Source organism: Pelophylax lessonae (genome assembly GCF_965119305.1).
Source record: "Pelophylax lessonae genome assembly, chromosome: 4".
In the NCBI taxonomy this organism is placed as follows: domain Eukaryota; kingdom Metazoa; phylum Chordata; class Amphibia; order Anura; family Ranidae; genus Pelophylax; species Pelophylax lessonae.
The window spans coordinates 108,332,102-108,350,596 of NC_138771.1; the positions used below are offsets into that span (position 1 = coordinate 108,332,102).

General features: G+C 42.8%; 1 protein-coding gene across 4 annotated transcripts in view; it reads left to right on the top strand.

Moving 5' to 3' along the window:
• The first annotated feature begins 615 nt into the window (after nt 1-615).
• TJP1 (tight junction protein 1) overlaps nt 616-18,495 on the top strand; it is a 589,472-nt gene continuing 571,592 nt past the window's right edge. For 2 of the 4 annotated variants that reach the window (XM_082253420.1, XM_082253423.1), the window contains exon 1: nt 617-918. In XM_082253420.1, coding sequence (XP_082109546.1) covers nt 824-918 — 95 coding nt within the window. In that variant the 5' untranslated portion in view covers nt 617-823. Of the gene's footprint in view, nt 919-18,495 lie in introns of all 4 variants that reach the window. The other 2 variants (XM_082253421.1, XM_082253422.1) reach the window with 2 other exon arrangements.

Here is an 18,495-nt window from a genome sequence, read left to right on the forward strand (position 1 = left end):
GCAAGGTTGTGGCATTCCCCCTCACTGCCTGGTAAATGCTCTCTGAAGAGTGATCTGCTTGCGGATTACTCTTCACAGAGCAAAGCTAGTGTGAACGACCCCTTAAACAGTTGTATTTGTTTCTGTATCACATTGCCTTTAAGGTCATGTAGACAGGGCAGTGTATAAAACAAATCTACACCTTGTTACAACAATCACCTCTTCTGACCTGACATGTAAAGTTGTCAGTGCAGTTTTCTTGCTCCTATTAATGAAGAGCATGCAGAAATATAGGCAGGATCACATTGTAGAAGGTTGTACTCTGCTGGATTCTTCTGGTGGTATCAAATAATTGCTTAATGTGCTTATTGCCCAGCACTGCCCCCTCCTCCTCCTCCTCCTCCTCCTCCTATGCCCTTTGCAGTGATGCCATAGACAGGGGACCAGGATGCTGCGTTGATTTGGATGCGATGACTAGCCGGTGTTTGCAGCCACAACCTCATTACACCTAAACCAACAGAGAGGGATTAATGGGACGCTATTCTAGGCGCTAATAGGATTGCTGGGCTTTGGTGACAGAGGAGGAGGAGGAGGAGGAGGAGGGAGGGGAGAGCCCAGCATCGGGAAGAAGGATGGCGCTGCCACCTCGAGCTGTCAATGTTATCTCTATGTGCCGCTCACAAATGGCGATCTGCTGACAAGACACAGCGAGGGGACAGCAGAGCACAGCCGGGAGACACAGGGAGGGACGCTCCGGGGCAGATGCCTGGGAATCCCAATTTCATGATCGCATGCAGAGCTTTGTGGGGGGGCATCGGAGGGGAGAAACAAGGGGGGAGACAAAATGAAATACCAGAAATACCTGACTGTGCTGCAGATGGCCATCGGAGTGACTCCTTCCAACAGGGGGAACATTCTACCTTATAAGAGGAGGCTGTGGTGAGTCTGGGGGGCTTCTCTGTTCTTGGGGGTACCATGCATGCTGGCCTTCCCCTGGATTGTCTACAGTGCATGCTCCAATTCACATGCTACATGTGTAGTCTGTATGGTGCATTGCATGGGGCTCATTGGGATCAGGTGATGTGTGTAGAGGTTACCATGTACATGGGGGGGCTTCTCTGTTCCTAGGGGGACCATGAATGCTGGCCTTCCCCTGGATCCTCTACAGTGCATGCTCCAATTCACATACTACATGTGTAGTCTGTATGGTGCATTGCATGGGGCTCATTGGGATCAGGTGATGTGTGTAGATGTTACTATGTACATGGGGGGCTTCTCTGTTCCTGGGGGGACCATGAATGCTGGCCTTCCCCTGGATCCTCTACAGTGCATGCTCCAATTCACATGCTACATGTGTAGTCTGTATGGTGCATTGCATGGGGCTCATTGGGATCAGGTGATGTGTGTAGATGTTACTATGTACATGGGGGGCTTCTCTGTTCCTGGGGGGACCATGAATGCTGGCCTTCCCCTGGATCCTCTACAATGCATGCTCCAATTCACATACTACACGTGTAGTCTGTATGGTGCATTGCATGGAGATCATAGGAAGTCTGTAGAGGTTACCATGTACATGGGGGGCTTCTCTGTTCTTGGGGGTACCATGAATGCTGGCCTTCCCCTGGATCTTCTACAATGCATGCTCCAATTCACATGCTACATGTGTAGTCTGTATGGTGCATTGAATGGAGCTCATTGGGATCAGGTGATGTGTGTAGAGGTTACCATGTACATGGGGGGTCTTCTCTGTTCCTGGGGGGACCATGCATGCTGGCCTTCCCCTGGTTCCTCTACAATGCATGCTCCAATTCACATGCTACATATATAGTTTGCATGGTGCATTGCATGGGTATCCTAGGATGTGTGTGGGGCTACCATGTACATGGGGGGCTTCTCTTTTCCTAGGGGTACTATACAGGCTGGCCTTCCTCTGGATTCTCTCCAGAGCCTGCTACATGTGTAGTCTGCATGATGCATTGCATGGGGAACATAGGATGTGTGTAGGGGCTACCATGTACATGGGGGGCTTCTCTGTTCCTGGGGGTACCATCCATGCTGGCCTTCCCCTGTATCCTCTACAGTGCATGCTTCAATTCACATGCTACATGTGTAGTTTGCATGGTGCATTGCATAGGGATCATAGGTTGTGTGTAGGGGCCACCATGTACATGCGGGGCTTCTCTGTTCCTGGGAGTACCATGCAGGCTGGCCTTCCCCTGGTCCATCTGCAGAACCTGCATGGTGCACTGCATGGGGCTTATTGAGAGCATATGATGAGGCTTCCATGCACATTGGGAACATCCATGGTCCTCCATCCTCAAATGTCTGTCCCTTCATCTTTGATCCTAAAGCACATTCTGGTGGTACCATACATACTGGCCTTGCCCTGGATCGTTTACAGTGCATGCTCCACTTCACATGCTACATATGTAGTCTGCTAGGTGCATTGCATTGGAATCATAGGATATGTGTAGAGCTGCACATGGGAGATCATCCCTGGTCCTACATCTTCTAATGTCGGTCCCTAAAACACATTACATAGATGATTAGCTCATGTATAAATGAATGGGGGTGGCTGTGTGGGTTACAATGGAGTGCAGACTGCTAGGTCCAATCACTGTGATGCAGTGCTGCTTTCGTGGATGTCATGGCATAGTAAAGCATGTATCCTGTATTGTTTAACTGTCTGATGACTACAAATGATATATGGCTGTGGATGATGCTTGGTGTAATTGTACAGTCTAGGTATGGGCCATGATGAATAATGCATTCATATACTATTACACTGACCACACTGCATGATCCTGAAGCTTGGCAGGAAGATGCTGGCCATTCTTTCATTTTTTCTCTATACTGGCCTGCCTTTTCCTGACACTGCAGTACAAAGACATTCAGCGCCAGGTGTTGTTCTGTATTCAGGTTCACTGACCATAGTCCATGTATTGGCTATGTACGCAGCAGGCATGGAGCATAGGTTTAGGGAAATAGATGATGGATCCATGGCCTTTGTCAGATAATGTGAAATGTAGGCATAACGGAGATCTGTCCAGTAAGTGACGATCACTATACAGAAGGAGAATGTGTTGCAATGCATATCCTGGTAAGATATGATCCAATGACATGCTGGAATCCTTGAGGACTGGCCATGGGTGAATTGCCATCGGTTCATTGTACACAGTACAGTGAAATGTTTTATTATTATGCTGAATATTGTGCCTGCAATGCAGTGAAAACCCCACAGAGGTTTACTGTGTACATGGACAATTCTGCTACATAGTTCATTTGTATCCAGACTGTCATATTTCATTTTTACACATTGTAAGTTTTGCTCTGCAGTGCAAACAAATCATGTTTTTATTTGTACATTGTAAAGTTTTAATGTGTAGCAATGCATTTAGGAAGAATATAGAATATGATGTATGGCAGTGATATCATTGTTATTGGGTACTCTACACAAAAGTCATAGAATTACCTGATAAATCAGGCACCCAATATGACCTTTTAGCAGAAGAAAATACTATTCTGATATATCACACCAATGCGATACTGAGGAACATTTAAAAGTACTTTACTAAAATACGTAAATATTACCATTTTCTTATTAGGCTGCTTTCACACTTTGTTGCTTTGAAAATGCAGAATTGAGCATTTCTTCCCATTTTTTCCAAAACCTTTTTAACCACTTAAGCCCCGGAAAATGTTACCCCCAGCCTGACCAGGGCCTATTTTGCGATTCGGCACTGCGTGACTTTAACGGACAATTGCGCGGTCGTGCGATTTTTTGATCATTTGCTATAAACAAAAAAAGAGCGACAATTTTGCAAAAATAACAATATTTTTCACATTTTTTTATATGAAATTCCCCCCCAAAAAATTTAAAAATCTAATTTTTTTAACATTTTCGGCCAATTTGTTTTATGCTACATATGTTTGGTTAAAAAAATCGCAAAAAGCGTATTTTGATTGGTTTGCGCAAAAGTTATCGCGTTTACTAACAAAGGGAAAGATTTTTGTCATTTTGGTGTTTTCTTTTTAACGAGTAATGGCGGCGATCTGCGATTTTTTTTTTGCGGGACTGCGACATTGCGGCGGACAGATCGGACCCTTGAATGACATTTTTGACACTTTTGGGGTTACCAGTGACATTACTGCAGTAATCAGTGCTATACATATGCACTGTTACTGTAAAAATGACACTCGCAGGGAAGGGGTTAACTGTATTGGAGAGGGAGGGGTTAAGTGTGTCCTAGGGGCGTGTTTCTAACTGTGATTGGACATGGCTACTAGTGTAAAAACAGAGATCAATGGTCCTACATAGTAGAACCGTCTGATCTCCATTTTTACACAGGGGAGAATGACAGGCGGCTTGTTTACATTAGCCTCCTGCCTTTCTCCCTTCACTTTGCCTGGCCGGGGCTGACCGCCGCAGTGTATGTACTTGCGTCGGTCGGCAACCGGTTAAAACACACAACGCCCTTGCAGTGCCATTAATTCCTAATAGTACCCCAAATGCACTGCGATTTTGTCAGGTTTATTGGGCGATAAAACAGGTGAGAACTGCATCAAAATGTTTGTTGCCAAAACACACCTAGTTTAGTGCCAAAATGTTGTACATGAACTTCTATGGTGTGTTTGTCGCGCATAGTAGCGTTTCTGCTACACATACTATGAATGAGGCCCTAAAGTAAACGCCACTAGCATTCATCTATGCTGGCCCAAAAAAACTGAAATTCTAGTTCTCATCAGTGTGGATGAGTTTTTTACCCCAGAGGAACCCTTGAAATAATTTCCACGTGACAGGGAACCCATGCTAAAAATGATTTTATCTACAGCTGAGGGCATTGCTAGACCCTGGCACCCAGGACACATGCTCCTGGTTCTCTCCTGAGTGCCCCAGGTCTTCTTTGAAATTTTGAGATGATACATTATATACCTTATCCAGTTTTGGATCATTTTGTAATTTATCTTCTTTTTAATTACTGTATTATTGCTTCTATGTCATGATAATACATTTGATTTTAATCCTAGTCATGTCATCATATTGTGACTTCATTTATGGTGAGACCAATTACCTAGTCAGTGTGCGACTCGATCAAAATGATTGAATCAGAAACCAATCAAATATCCTAACTTCCTTACTGATCAATTGATTGACAAGAGTGGAAAATTATCAATCGCTTTGCATCAATCAGCAGAACTCAGATGACTTGGCCATGATTTTAATTGTGTTTTGATCAATTGGATTATGAGGTTGCATGAAGGATAAAAATATATGATCGATAACCTCTGATTGTATCGTCCAACTACCGATCGAAATCTATTTCCCGGCGTGTAGCATATTGACTGTTTGTATTATCGACTATTGCTCAAGCATTTCTATGGTGAAAGATTAATCAAAAACTAAATCGATCATTTATCAAAGTGTGTATGGCTGCCACTAGACTCAGATGTACAGTAATTCAAACCAGTTATCATGGTATTCTACCAGAACCTCAACATGTGTTCCCAGAGGTGCCCCTGGTCTATTAGCATGTTTGGAACAACTCTGCTTACAGTACAAGAATGTGATCAATAGACCATTTTGAACAACCCCCTCTCTGTTCAATTAAATTATTTTTTCTAATGGCCAATCATAAATGATTGCTTGTATTGGTGCTTAGTGGGACATTTTTCCCTTATCTTCATTGTCAGTGTCGGTGGAAGATCAATTCACCATTGCTTATTGCTCACAGAACCCCTAGTAACCTCAAGAGGAACCCTAGGGTGCCACGTAACCATGGTTGAGGATGTTGGTTTAGACCAGATCAGAACAAAGAAAGTCAATATCCAGTTGCTTTCTTAGCTATTGCAATTTTCTCATTAAAAAGGTGTATAATAAAGTATACAGAAGACAAAATATCTGTGTGGTTCTTTGCAAGCCGCCAGCCTATCAATATCAAGTATCAAGTTCCATTAAAAAGAATAGGGCGAAGCACATTGCTTACTTGGGGATAGCACAAGTAGGTATTTTAATCAGAAGACCCACAGGTTTCAAATAAACCTGTTATTAAAACAAAATAGGGACTGCTATTGTCAACCTCTTTTTGGAAATGCTAGTTGCCTGGCTGGTATGCTAACTTGCTAGGTCACTGATCCAGAATAAGTATGCAAATCAGGCAAGTCAGAGTAAAGTCAAAAGGATTTGCATCTAGTACATCTGCTTTAAAGCAGAACCTTACTGAAAAATGGAAGTTCCGCTCTTCCTCTTCTACTTTTGGAATATCATTTTTTTTTTTTTTTTGAGGGAAGGGGGTACCTAGTTTTGAAAAGTCCCTGCTCCCCCATTCTGGTGGAATCACCCAGGCTGACAACCTTCTGGGACACTGCACAGGTCCCAGGAGGCTGCGGGATCATTTACACAGTGTAGCGCATGCGCAGTAGGGAGCTGGCTGCGCCAGTAAAGAACCGGCCTGGGTACAGTGTTGCATCCCTGGACAGGTAGGTGTGTTATTATTAAAAGTCAGCAGCTATAGTATTTGTAGCTGCTGGTTTTTATTTTTTTTTTTTAAGTGACAAAACAACCACTTTAGGCTACATTCACACCTGAGCGTAGCGTTTTTCGCGCGTTTTTACCGCGATTTTACCGCGATTTTTGCGGCGTTTTTTACCGCGATTTTACCGCGATTTTTACCGCGATTTTTGTGCAGGCGTTTTTAGATTGAATAGAGATCAATGGAAAACGCCTGTAATCTGCCCAAAAAGAAGCTCATGTACTTTTTTGAGCTTTGGGCGTTTTGTATACAGCTTCAAAACGCTCAGATGTGAACAGGGGCCATTGAAATGAATAGGATTTGTCTTGTTGGGCGTTTTGAGAGCTGATCCTAGAGCAGAAAAACGCCCCAAAAACGCCCCAAAACGCCTACATGTGAACGGAGCCTTAGGTGTTACACCAAGAAATAAAAAAAAGCTACCCTTGCAGCCTGTAAAGAATAGGGTGTATTATTTATCTTATCCCCCCCCCCCCTCCCTGGCAGGTTCCCTCCATCTGTGCAACCAATCCCCTGAACCCCTTTTTTATGCCCCCCCCCCAGTCACCTATCACAATTTGATGTAATCAAGAACAATGCAGGGATAATAGTCCTGAATTGTATTAAAGGACAGTAAGAGCCAATCCACAACCCGAAGAGAAGAGAGGTGCTGGATCCTACCAGAGTGAAGAATAAGGTAAGTATTCCACCTTATACCTCTACCCCTAGACTTAGCAAAGATTTAATCCTCGCAGTGCGGGAAGAGAGGGGGGCCCTGCAAGGCTGTGTTATGTGTAAGGCCTCATGCACACTGGACTTCTTTAATGTTGCTCTTTGAGGTGTCTGGCTTTTTTTTTTTTGCCTTTAAATGCCTCTGCATATTAGCATATGTGTCCATAGAGGCAAGGGCATTTAGAGGCAGAAAAAAGACCCACTGCCAGAGCATTCAGGAGAAATGGCATTGTGGCAGAAAAAAACGCTTGACGAATGTAAACACGTGTAAACATGGATAACCGCCTGTTAACACTAGGCACGTCTATCGCCTGAACGTTCATTCATTTCAATGGCCAGAATGATATATTCTGGCCAATAAAATAAATTGACGCCCAAGGGCTTGATGTGCCTAAACGTGTTACAGGCATTTAGAAATTTCAAGCCTTTTTCTGCTAAAACGCCGCTGGAGAGGTGCCCAGGAGAGATGGCCAAAGTGTCCATTGTGTATGAGGCCTAATTCCTGGAGCTCATCTTTGTTCACTTCCCCCCCCCCAAGAACGTACCTGTACGTCCTTGGGTTTCAGTGGTTATACTGGGATGATGCCTGCACCTACAGGTTTCATCCTGGTACCATTATTTTCAGCCGGAGATTCTGAAGAAGGTAGGTCCCACCCCCCCTTCTGCCGCCACTGCCTCCCCCGGACTCTCCAGCCCAATAGCAGAGGCTGGGAGCGATGCGGCCAGAGGCTTCCTGGGACAGAGAGAGAGGAACTGAAGTCGTTCCCCCTCTCTCTGTAACTGATCAGACCGGCGATTCTGAAGAAGGTAGGTCCCACCCCCCCTTCTGCCGCCACTGCCTCCCCCGGACTCTCCAGCCCAATAGCAGAGGCTGGGAGCGATGCGGCCAGAGGCTTCCTGGGACAGAGAGAGAGGAACTGAAGTCGTTCCCCCTCTCTCTGTAACTGTGGTCACTTCTGGTTCCGCCCCTTTGTTTACCTGGCCACCAGCGGCCAGAGAAGCAGCCGATCGGACCTATCTCGGTCTGATCAGCTGCATGGGGGGGCCAGAAGAGAGAGATCTGGGGTTCAATAGACCCCAAATCTTTCCATAAAGAGGAACTGTCACGGCCCATGTTATCACAAGGGATGTTGTTCATCCCTTGTGATAGCAATAAAGTTTGTACAAATTTTTTTTTTAAAAAGTGGAAAAAAATGTTTTGTATAAAATAAATAATAATAATAAAAAAAAAAAATGTTTAAACCACCCCCTGTACTACCGTGCTTATGCCCAATTGTCAACTCATACGTTACTCCTGCACGTATTTGTAAACGGTGATCACACCACACGTGAGGTATTGTCGTGAACGTCAGAGCAAGAGCAGTAATTTTAGCACTAGACTTCCTGTGCCACTCTAAACTGGTAACCTGTAAAGGCGTTTAAAACGTCGCCTATGGAGAATTTTAAGCACCATCGTTTGCCGCCATTCCACGGGCAGATGCAGTTTAAAAGCGTGACATGTTAGGTATCTACAGTATTTACTCAATGTAACATCATCTTTCACAATATACAAAAAATTGGGCTAACTTTACTGTTTTGTTTTGTTTTTATTCATGAATGTTTTTTTCCTAAAAATTTGCGTTTGAAAAGCTGCTGTGCAAATACCGTGTGACATAAAAAATTGCAACGCACACCATTTTATTCTATAGGATCTCTGCTGAAAAAAAAAATATATATAATGTTTTGGGGTCCTAAGTAATTTTCTAGCAAAAAAAAAAGTATTTTTTTTTAGATGTAGGAGCAAAGTCTCAGAATAGGCTTGAGAAGGAGGTGGTTAAAAAGGAGGGGCAGTACAACAGCCAGGCAACTAGCATTTGTAGGTTAGAAGGGTAGTGGTGTCATGATAGATCACTCAGGCATCATTCCAAAGTACATTTAAATAAACACCCCTCCCTCTGTTATTAGAATGATCATATAACTTGCAGAGTAAAGATCTTTTTGAAGCCAGTAGGCCACACCATGCCAGGATGGTGCTTCTTATCACCAGAACTGGCATATATATGTTCTGCGTCCATATCATAGAGTATAATGGATTGCCCATCTCCCATAGGTTTCCCTATGACTGTGAGAAGCTGCACATCCTTGCAGAAATACTCATGGGATGGAGAAATGCTGTCTATATAGTAATGCATTTAAGTGTATGTCAAGCCAAAAACATTTATTTAAGTTTTTGATACAGAAGAAACGGAGTAAAGCTTCTACATGGTTTTTGCTTTTTTTTTTTTTTTTTGGGGGGGGGGGGCTCCTTCAGAGAGCTTTCCCCTCCCTTCCTGTTCTGTTGATAATGTCTCACCTAGGGTCCATAATATACAGGTGCATCTCATAAAATATAAAAATAAAAAAGTAAATTTATTTCAGTAATTACATTCAAAAAGTGATATATTTCAAGCATTTATTTCTTTTAATTTTGATGATTATGGTCTACAGCTAGTAAAAACCCCAAATTCTGCTTTAGTAGGTTATGCAATCATAGGGAAGATTGCTGACTTGACAGTTGCCCAGAACACAGTCATTGACACCCTCCACAAGGAGAATAAGTCACAAAAGGTCATTGCTAAACAAGCTGGCTGTTCACAGAGTGCTGTATCCAAGCATATTATTGGAAAGTTGAGTGGAAGGAAAAAATGTGGTAGAAAAAGGTGCACAAGCAACAGGGATAACTGCAACCTTCAGAGGATTGTGAAGCAAAGGCCATTCAAGAATTTGGGGGAGATTCACAAGGAGCGGACTATGGCTGGTGTCAGTGATTCAAGAGCCATCACACACAGACATATCCAGGAAATTAGCTACTCCTAAACCAGAGATAATGTCATAAGCATCCTACCTGGGCTAAGGAGAAAAAAAGTTTGTTGGTCAGTGGTCCAAATCCCTTATTCCAGATGAAAGTCAATTTTGCATTTGATTTGGAAATCAAGGTCCCTGAGTCTGGAGGAAGAGTAGAGAGGCACAGAATCCAAGTTGCATGAGGTGCAGTGTGAAGTTTCCACAGTCAGTGATGATTTGGGGAGCCATGTCATCTGCTGGTGTTGGTCCACTGTGTTTTATCAAGTCCAAAGTCAGCGCAGCCCTGTAGCAGGAAATTCTAGAGCACTTCATGCTTCCCTCTGCTGACCAGCTTTATGGAGATGCTGATTTCATTTTCCAGCAGAACTTGGCACCGCCCACATTGCTAAAAGTACCAATACCTGGTTTAATGAATATGGTATCTCTGTACTTGATTGGGCAGCAAACTAACCTGACCTAAACCCCATAGAGAATCTGTGGGGTATTGTCAAGAGAAAGATGAGAGACACCAGACCCAACACTGCAGACGAGCTGAAGGCCACTATCAAAGCAACCTGGGTTTCCATAACACCTCAGCAGTGCCACAGGCTGATTGCCTCCATGTCGTGCGGAATTGATGCAGTCATTTATACAAAAGGAGCCCTGACCAAGTATTGAGTGCATACTATACTGAACATGGACATACTTTTCAGTAAGTCAATGTTTCTGTAATAAAAATCCTTTATTTTATTGGTCCTATGTAATATTCTAATTTTCTGAGATACTGAATTTAGAGTTTGCACTAGCTGTAAGCCATAATCATCAGAATTAAAAGAAATAAATACTTGAAATATATCACTCTATGTGTAATGAATATATATAATATATACGTTTCACTTTTTGAATTGATTTCTGAAATAAATATACTTTTTGATGATATTCAAATTTTTTGAGATACACCTGTATATTATAAATTTGCAGAGATAGTCAAGGGGAGAGGGGGCAAACAAATATTGATAATATAGTGTAAATTACTTCAACAGGAAGAACACAGCATTTACCTTATCATGGTATAATATTCCCCCTTAGAGGACATACAAATTCTATGATCTTCAAGCTCCATACTGCTGCTTTGCTAGGTCAGTTATTTTCAACCCTTAGCCCAGGGGTGTCAAACTCAATTTAATTGTGGGCCGCCTCAGCATCATGATTGCCCTCAAAAGGGCCGGTTGTATCTGTAGGACTAGATGTCCAGAGCATCCCTTACCCTTACATCAGACATCAAGAGCCTCTCCACCATCAGAAATTGAGTCCCCCACCCTCCCTTACATCACAGTGCAGCCCCCTTATATTGTGCTGGTGCTGGGAAGAAGCTGCAGGTGTTGCTGGAAAGCAAAAAGTACAGGGTCTGGAGGAGGACCAGAAGAGGGCTGGAGCTGCAGGAGAAGTGCAAGGGCCACATGAAATGGCCTGGAGGGCCAGATTCGGCCCGCGGGCCCTGTGTTTGACACATGTGCCTTAGCCTATGACCTCTGGCTGTCCATTATTTTTTTTCTATTCTTTATTTTCAGTTTTTGTGATTATACAAAAATGCTTTGAATGCAAGGAATGCATAACATCATATGGAAAATGTATTACACACATAGGGCATTTACAAAAAAAGGGTTTTATTTAGCTGAAAACAATATGAAGGGACTGACAGAGGTTTTAAAAATGTATCAGCTGTTATTGCTAATGTCTCCTGCGAGGTTAGCCCCTGACTCACTCATGACTTTTTTATGTAAATAAAACACATTCTTTTTTTTTTTTTATTTTGTGATTTGCAAATAATTTATGTACTACCTTAATGCCTAATTTCAGACAAAACATTTTTTGGTTTTAGTTAGAGTGGGAAGGGTTTATAACATTTGTCAGGTTATTATTACTCTCTGTGTTGTCATTGGGGAAATTTCATCCTACATTTTGTCTTGGTGACTGCAAAGGAAGTGGGGAAATATCACCAATAGAGGTTATAGAGGTTATACCCTTCTATAATCAGAGGCATTTTAAAGTATTTCTAAACCCTTCTTTTTAATTTAGTGTGGTCCTTCCCTTTACACCTATCCCCAAGGGTTCTGAGGCCACTGTGGCCTTACAGTTTGCAGGGGTTTCCTTAGCTATCCATGTGCCAAGGAGACACACATTCGTGCTTGTTCCCAGAGCTAAACTGTGTGTGACATAGACACTAAACTGTCAATGTCATCTATAATGGATGAGATATCCCTGTGCACTTTAAGGATCCAGAGATAATGGTTAGCACATTTTGGATATATTTTTCTGCAGAGCTTTTGTTGGAAGTTCTCTGAGGAACAGTTAGAAGGCCAAAAGTGGACTTATTTCGATTTCTACCTTAGAGCTGGAACGCAATACGCAGTGGTACTGACAGCCAAAGATCTGACTAAATAACCACAAATGTCACACAGACTGCTTGAGAGTGATGTAGGAAGAGGGGTAGCAGAGGTTTCAGTTGAAAACAGATCCTTGCTTTTGGATGGCCCATAGGGCCTGCTTAGCCACATCTAAGCACCCTCTCCAGAGATATAACTATATATTGTTTTTGCTGGGCAAAGGGATGTACTGTACACAATGGATGGGTTATTGGAGTTGGAAAGGGTGTAGATGTTGAGTTTTGTGGGTAGGGGGTTTGGATGCAAAAAGTAATGGGGTGAGCTAATTAGCTGGGATGTTATGCTTGGACTAGAGGTGCAGAGGGTATAGTACTGATACCTGTGCTCCTGTTTCTTATCTTGCGCCTAGGTTCTACAGACTACACCATTACCATATTGAAATTACACTAAACCAGGGATCCTCAAACTACGGCCCTCCAGCTGTTATGGAACTACACATCCCATGAGGCATTGTAAAACTCTGACATTCACAGACATGACTAGGCATGATGGGAATTGTAGTTCCTGAACAACTGAAGGGCCATAGTTTGAAGACCCCTGCACTAAACCATTACAACCCTCTGTGGTCAAACCACTGTTTACAAGAATTCCTGTTTATCCTTGAAGTGCAAAGATGGTCCTCAGGTCCTCATATGGCAAAACATTTGTATGCCATTTACACAGATCAGCCATAACATAATTATGATCCACTTAATATTGGGTAGGTCCCTCTTTTGCCACCAAAACAACCCTGAACCTTCGCAGTATGGATGCCACTAGACTTCTGAAAGTATTTTGTGGTATCTGGCACCAAGCCATTTAGTAACAGATCATTTAAGTCCTTTAAGTTGTGAGGTGGGGCCTCCATGGATCAGACTTGTTTTTCCAGCACATCACACAGATGCTCAACGAATTGAGATTTAAAGAATTTGGAGGTAAAGTCAACACCTAAAACTTGTTGTCATGTTCCTCAAACCATTTCTGAACTATTTTTGCAGTGTGGCAGGGAACATTATCCTGCTGAAAGAGGCCACAGTCATCAGGGAATACCATTTCCTTGAAGAGGTGTAGTTGGTCAGCAACAATGTTTAGGTAGGTTGTTTATGCCAAAGTAAAATCCAAATGAATTGCAGGATCAAGATTTCCCAGCAGAACATTGGCCAAAGCATCACATTGTCTCTGCTGGCTTGCCTTCTTCCCATACTTCATCTTGGTGCCATTTCCTCCTCAGGTAAGCAAATCAAACGCACCTGGCCATGGACATAAAGTAAAAGAAAACATGATTTATCAGACCAGGCCACCTTCTTTTATTGCTCTGTGGTCCATTTCTGATTCCCACATGCCCAATGTAGGCTGTGGACACAGGTCAGCATGTGCACCTTGACTGGTCTACAGCTACGCATCCTAATATGCAACAAACTATGATGCACTGTGTGTGTGTTCTGACACCTTTCCTATTGGAACCAGCATTACATTTTTCAGCAATTTCATGTACAGTAGTTCTTCTATTGGATCGGACTACACGGACCAGCCTTTGCTCCCCACATGCATCAATAAGCCTTGCAGCCAATAACCCTGTCACCGTTTTGCTGTTTTTCCTTCCTTGGACCACTTTTGCCTGCCTCACATACTGCATCTTGATGCCATCTCTTCCCCAGGTAAGGGGTAAGGGGTGTAGTTGGTCAGCACAATGTTTATATAGGTGGTACATGTCAAAGTAACATCCAAATAAATGGCAAGACCAAGTTTTCCCTGCAGAACATTGGCCAAAGAATCACACTGTCTCTGCTGACTTGCCTTCTTCCTATACTGCATCCTGGTGTCAGCTCTTCCCCAGGTAAGCAACACACACGCACCTGGACATGCGTATAATGTAAAAGAGAGCCTGATTCATTAGACCAGGTCACCTTCTTCCATTGCTCCGTGGTCTAGTTCTCATGCTAACGTGCCCACTGTAGGCGCTTTTGACTGTGGACATGGATCAGCATGGGCACCTTGACAGGCTACGCAGTCCCATATACAACAAACTGCACTGCCCATTTTTTTTGCTTTCAATATATCAACTTCATACACAACATGTTTACTTGCTGCTTATTATATCCTACTGACTTTCAGATGTGATTTAAACAAGATAATCAGTGTTTTTCACTTTTAGTAATCCTAACATTATGACTGATCGGTGTATATTGCTCCCAAAAATGTAAGTAATTTCCTCATGTACAGGATTCAAACTACCCCCTAAGTGATCATTTCACTGCTAACAATTTTACCACACAATCCAAAGGCAATTTGGAACTTATAATAACCCCACTGTCACCACCCTGTTTGAACAACTTTTGTTCAAGACCAGACCAGATACCACCCAATTATTCTCTGCTTACCACTCTACCCTTCTAACTCGGATGGTCTTCACCTGCTTTCCAGATTACTGACCAGGACTGGTTAGAGTTTGAGGATACATATAAGGGCTCAGTGATGTCTTCTAGGGAGTGATACAACTGAATTTGTTCCTTCGCAGCCATTTTATGCTTGCAGGACTGCATAAAATAGGTCTGCTCCCCTCCACAGTATGCCTTTGGTGATATGGCGATAATGCTGTTTCTGGACCTTTCCGTATGTCCAAGAATTCTAATTAAAGCGATAATAAAGTCAAATTTTTAATTAAAAAAATACCAAACATGCTATACTTACCTGCCCTGTGCAGTGGTTTTGCACAGGGCAGCCCCAACTCTCCTCTGCTTGGGTCCCTCGTCAGTACTTCTGGCCCCTCCCTCCTGCCGAGTGCCCTCAAAGCAAGCAGCTTGCTATGGGGGCACCCGAGGTGAGGCGCTGCACCGTGTGTCCTTTTAGACACATAGTCATGGCTCGGCCCCACACCCTCTCTCTCTCCTCAATTGCTCACTAACCTTGATTGGCAGTAGCGGGAGCTAGTGTCCCAACCAATCAGGAGGGAGAATCCCGGACAGTCTAGGCCAGGGGTCTTCAAACTATGACCCTCCAGTTGTTTAGGAACTAAAATTCCTATCATGCCTAGTCATGTCTGTGAATGTCAGAGTTTTACAATGCCTCATGGGATGTGTAGTTCCGCAACAGCTGAAGGGCTGTAGTTTCAGGATCCCTGGTCTAGGCTATCCTGCAATATCGCTGGATCGATATGGGGTTTAGATAAGTATTAGGGGGGCTGAGGGGGGTTACTGGACACAGAAGGTTTTTCTTCTCTTGATACATAGAATGTATTAAGATTATAACCTTCTGCCTTTAGAACCACTTTAAAGGTCCGTGGCCTAATTGCCTACTAAGTATTATTGAAGACCTACAAATTTCCAAATATGCTAGTGTTATTACCAAAGCTCCCAACTGTCCCTGATTTCAAGGGACCGTCCCTGATTTGGAACAAAGTCCTTTTGTCACTCTTTCCTCCTCATTTGTCCCTCATTTTGATCTGATCTAGATAGTTGTATATAAAATTCACTTTGTGCATTGCTATGTGCTACGTACAAACTCAGTTGCAAACTCAGGGAAAGCCACAAATCTTTCATGAAATATAGGAAAGGTGTGTTGTATTCACCTACACCAGGGGTGTCCAAACTTTTTTCAAAGAGGGCCAGATTTGATGAAGTGAACATGCGTGAGGGCCGACCATTTTACCTGACATTCTTTGGACCATTAAAATGAAATGCGAATTAACTATTTTATGAAAAGTTTATTTCAAACGGCATACTTTTCATTTCATCACATGGATGACAAATCTAAACAGGTGTTAAATCACCAGATGAAAAAAAAACCAGACCAGGAAGCTGCAATATATGTCAGGAACATTGTAAAGAACATTACATATTATTGGTAATAAAGGTTGTCTGTCAACTTTTAAGTTAAAAAAAAAATATGAACAAATATATTGATAACTGATTTAGACCAATTGACATTAAATGAGATTTTACAATGTATTAATCTCAATCCGGAGCATGCGTGCTCCCTAAACAGTCACACAAGGGTTAACCACATATAAGAGCTATATGAACCCACTGATGATGATTAATGATGGCAGCAAAAAAAGTCATGAATGATGCCTATGTATTTTTGCAAATTACCTGTGGGGCCGTATTAAAGCAGCCCGGGGGCCGCAATTGGCCCGCGGGCCGGATTTTGGACATGCCTGACCTACACACTTGCTACTCCTGATCCAGTTCCCTAAGCAGCCCTCAATCTGCTACTTGTTTTTGAAGATTTGTAGTTCTGACAATTTTCCCCTGTATTTGCCCTGATATACTTATACAGGAGCATCTCATAAAATTACAATATCATGAAAAAGTTAATTTATTTCAGTAATTCAATTAAAAAAGTAAAACTGGTATATATTATATAGATGCGTTAGATACAGAATGATATATTTCAAGCATTTCTTTCTTTTAATTTTGATGATTAAGACTTACAGCTAGTGAAAACCCAAAATTCAGTATCTCAGAAAATTTGAATATTACATAAGACCAATAAAAAAAAAAAAAAGGATTTTTAATACAGAAATGTTGGCTTACTGAAAAGTATGTCCATGTACAGTATAGTATGCACTCAACACTTGGTTAGGGATCCTTTTGCATAAATTACTGCATCAATGCAGCGCGACATGGAGGTGATCAGCCCGTGGCACTGCTGAGGTGTTATGGAAGCCCAGGTTGCTTCGATTCGACATTTGGAACACACTGTAACTTGACAGAAGTGTTGAATCCTCGACGCTAGGTCCAAAAGACTCAGGACTGTGAAGCATAGAACTACTGACACTGCTGCAATACAAAGTCTTTGACCACTCTCAACAACCTGGCACTGACTGGAGGTAGCTTGCTGTGAATTTCTGCATAGCTGCAACTCTCAACCGGTGCTCTGTACAATTCAGGACCCAAACCGCAGGCGCCCCCTTTACACTTTAAGCTCTTCAGGGTCCACTGACTATGTACCCCCTTTACTACAGGGTCCTCAACCTAGGTACCCCCTTTACAGCTAGGTGACACTGGATCCCAGAACCTCCTCTGGAGTTGTTTCCTCTAACACTTCAGGCAGACCCCCAGAGGCAATCCTCAGTACTCACGACCTGTGTAGGCTTTCCTGGGACTGGATCCCTCTCTCTCTCCACTGGTTCTCGGCACACCGGATCCCCTCAGCTCAACTCAGCTCTCTCTCTGAATTCTCAGGCGACCCCCCGAGACATCCACTTCCTCAGACAGGAGGAGAGACAGCCGTTCTCTCTCTCCTGGGACTCTGCTCCCGCCAAAGACACCGTGTCACGCACTTCCCCCCAAACTTATACCGACTCCCAGAATCCTTTGCAGCATATTCTGCCTTCTGGGGTAGGTACAAGCCTGGATGTGTCCTCTGATTGGGTTTCCTCCACTGCCCTATCAGAAACCACTAATAAAGCCAGTGGGGAGACTCCCCTCTCAGGAGACACACTTGGAAACCATGACAACCTACCTAGCAAAAAGAAACACGGCCCTGCTGTTAGGCAGACAAGGCCCACTATGCATTTACCTAGCACCTACCTGTAGGGTGCTACACACACACACATATATATATATATATATATATATATATATATATATATATATATATATATATATATTCCATGGTTTTTGTTTTAGGGCAGGGCAATCAGCATATGGTTTATAAAAACATGCACTAGTATGGACTGTGTGTAGTAGGGTAGATTGCTGTCTTTAGTTGACCATTAATTCAGTGCACATTTATTATTCTGAAGGCACATATTACATAATTTTAGGTACTTTTTAAAATCTGTTTCAGCATTATTCAATAGAAAGTGCTATAGCAGCCAGTTAGATCATGTGCTTGTCTGACTTCAGCAAAATAATATCTGATTGGCTGCACTTAAAAATGTGTACACTTTCTTATGAAAAAAGTTATATACAAGGGGGTTATTTACTAAAGCTGGAGAATGCAAAACCTGGTACAACTCTGCATAGAAATCAATCAGCTTCCAGATTGTATTGCCAAAGCCTAACTGATCAAGCTTAAATTAGAAGCTGATTAGCTACCCTGCA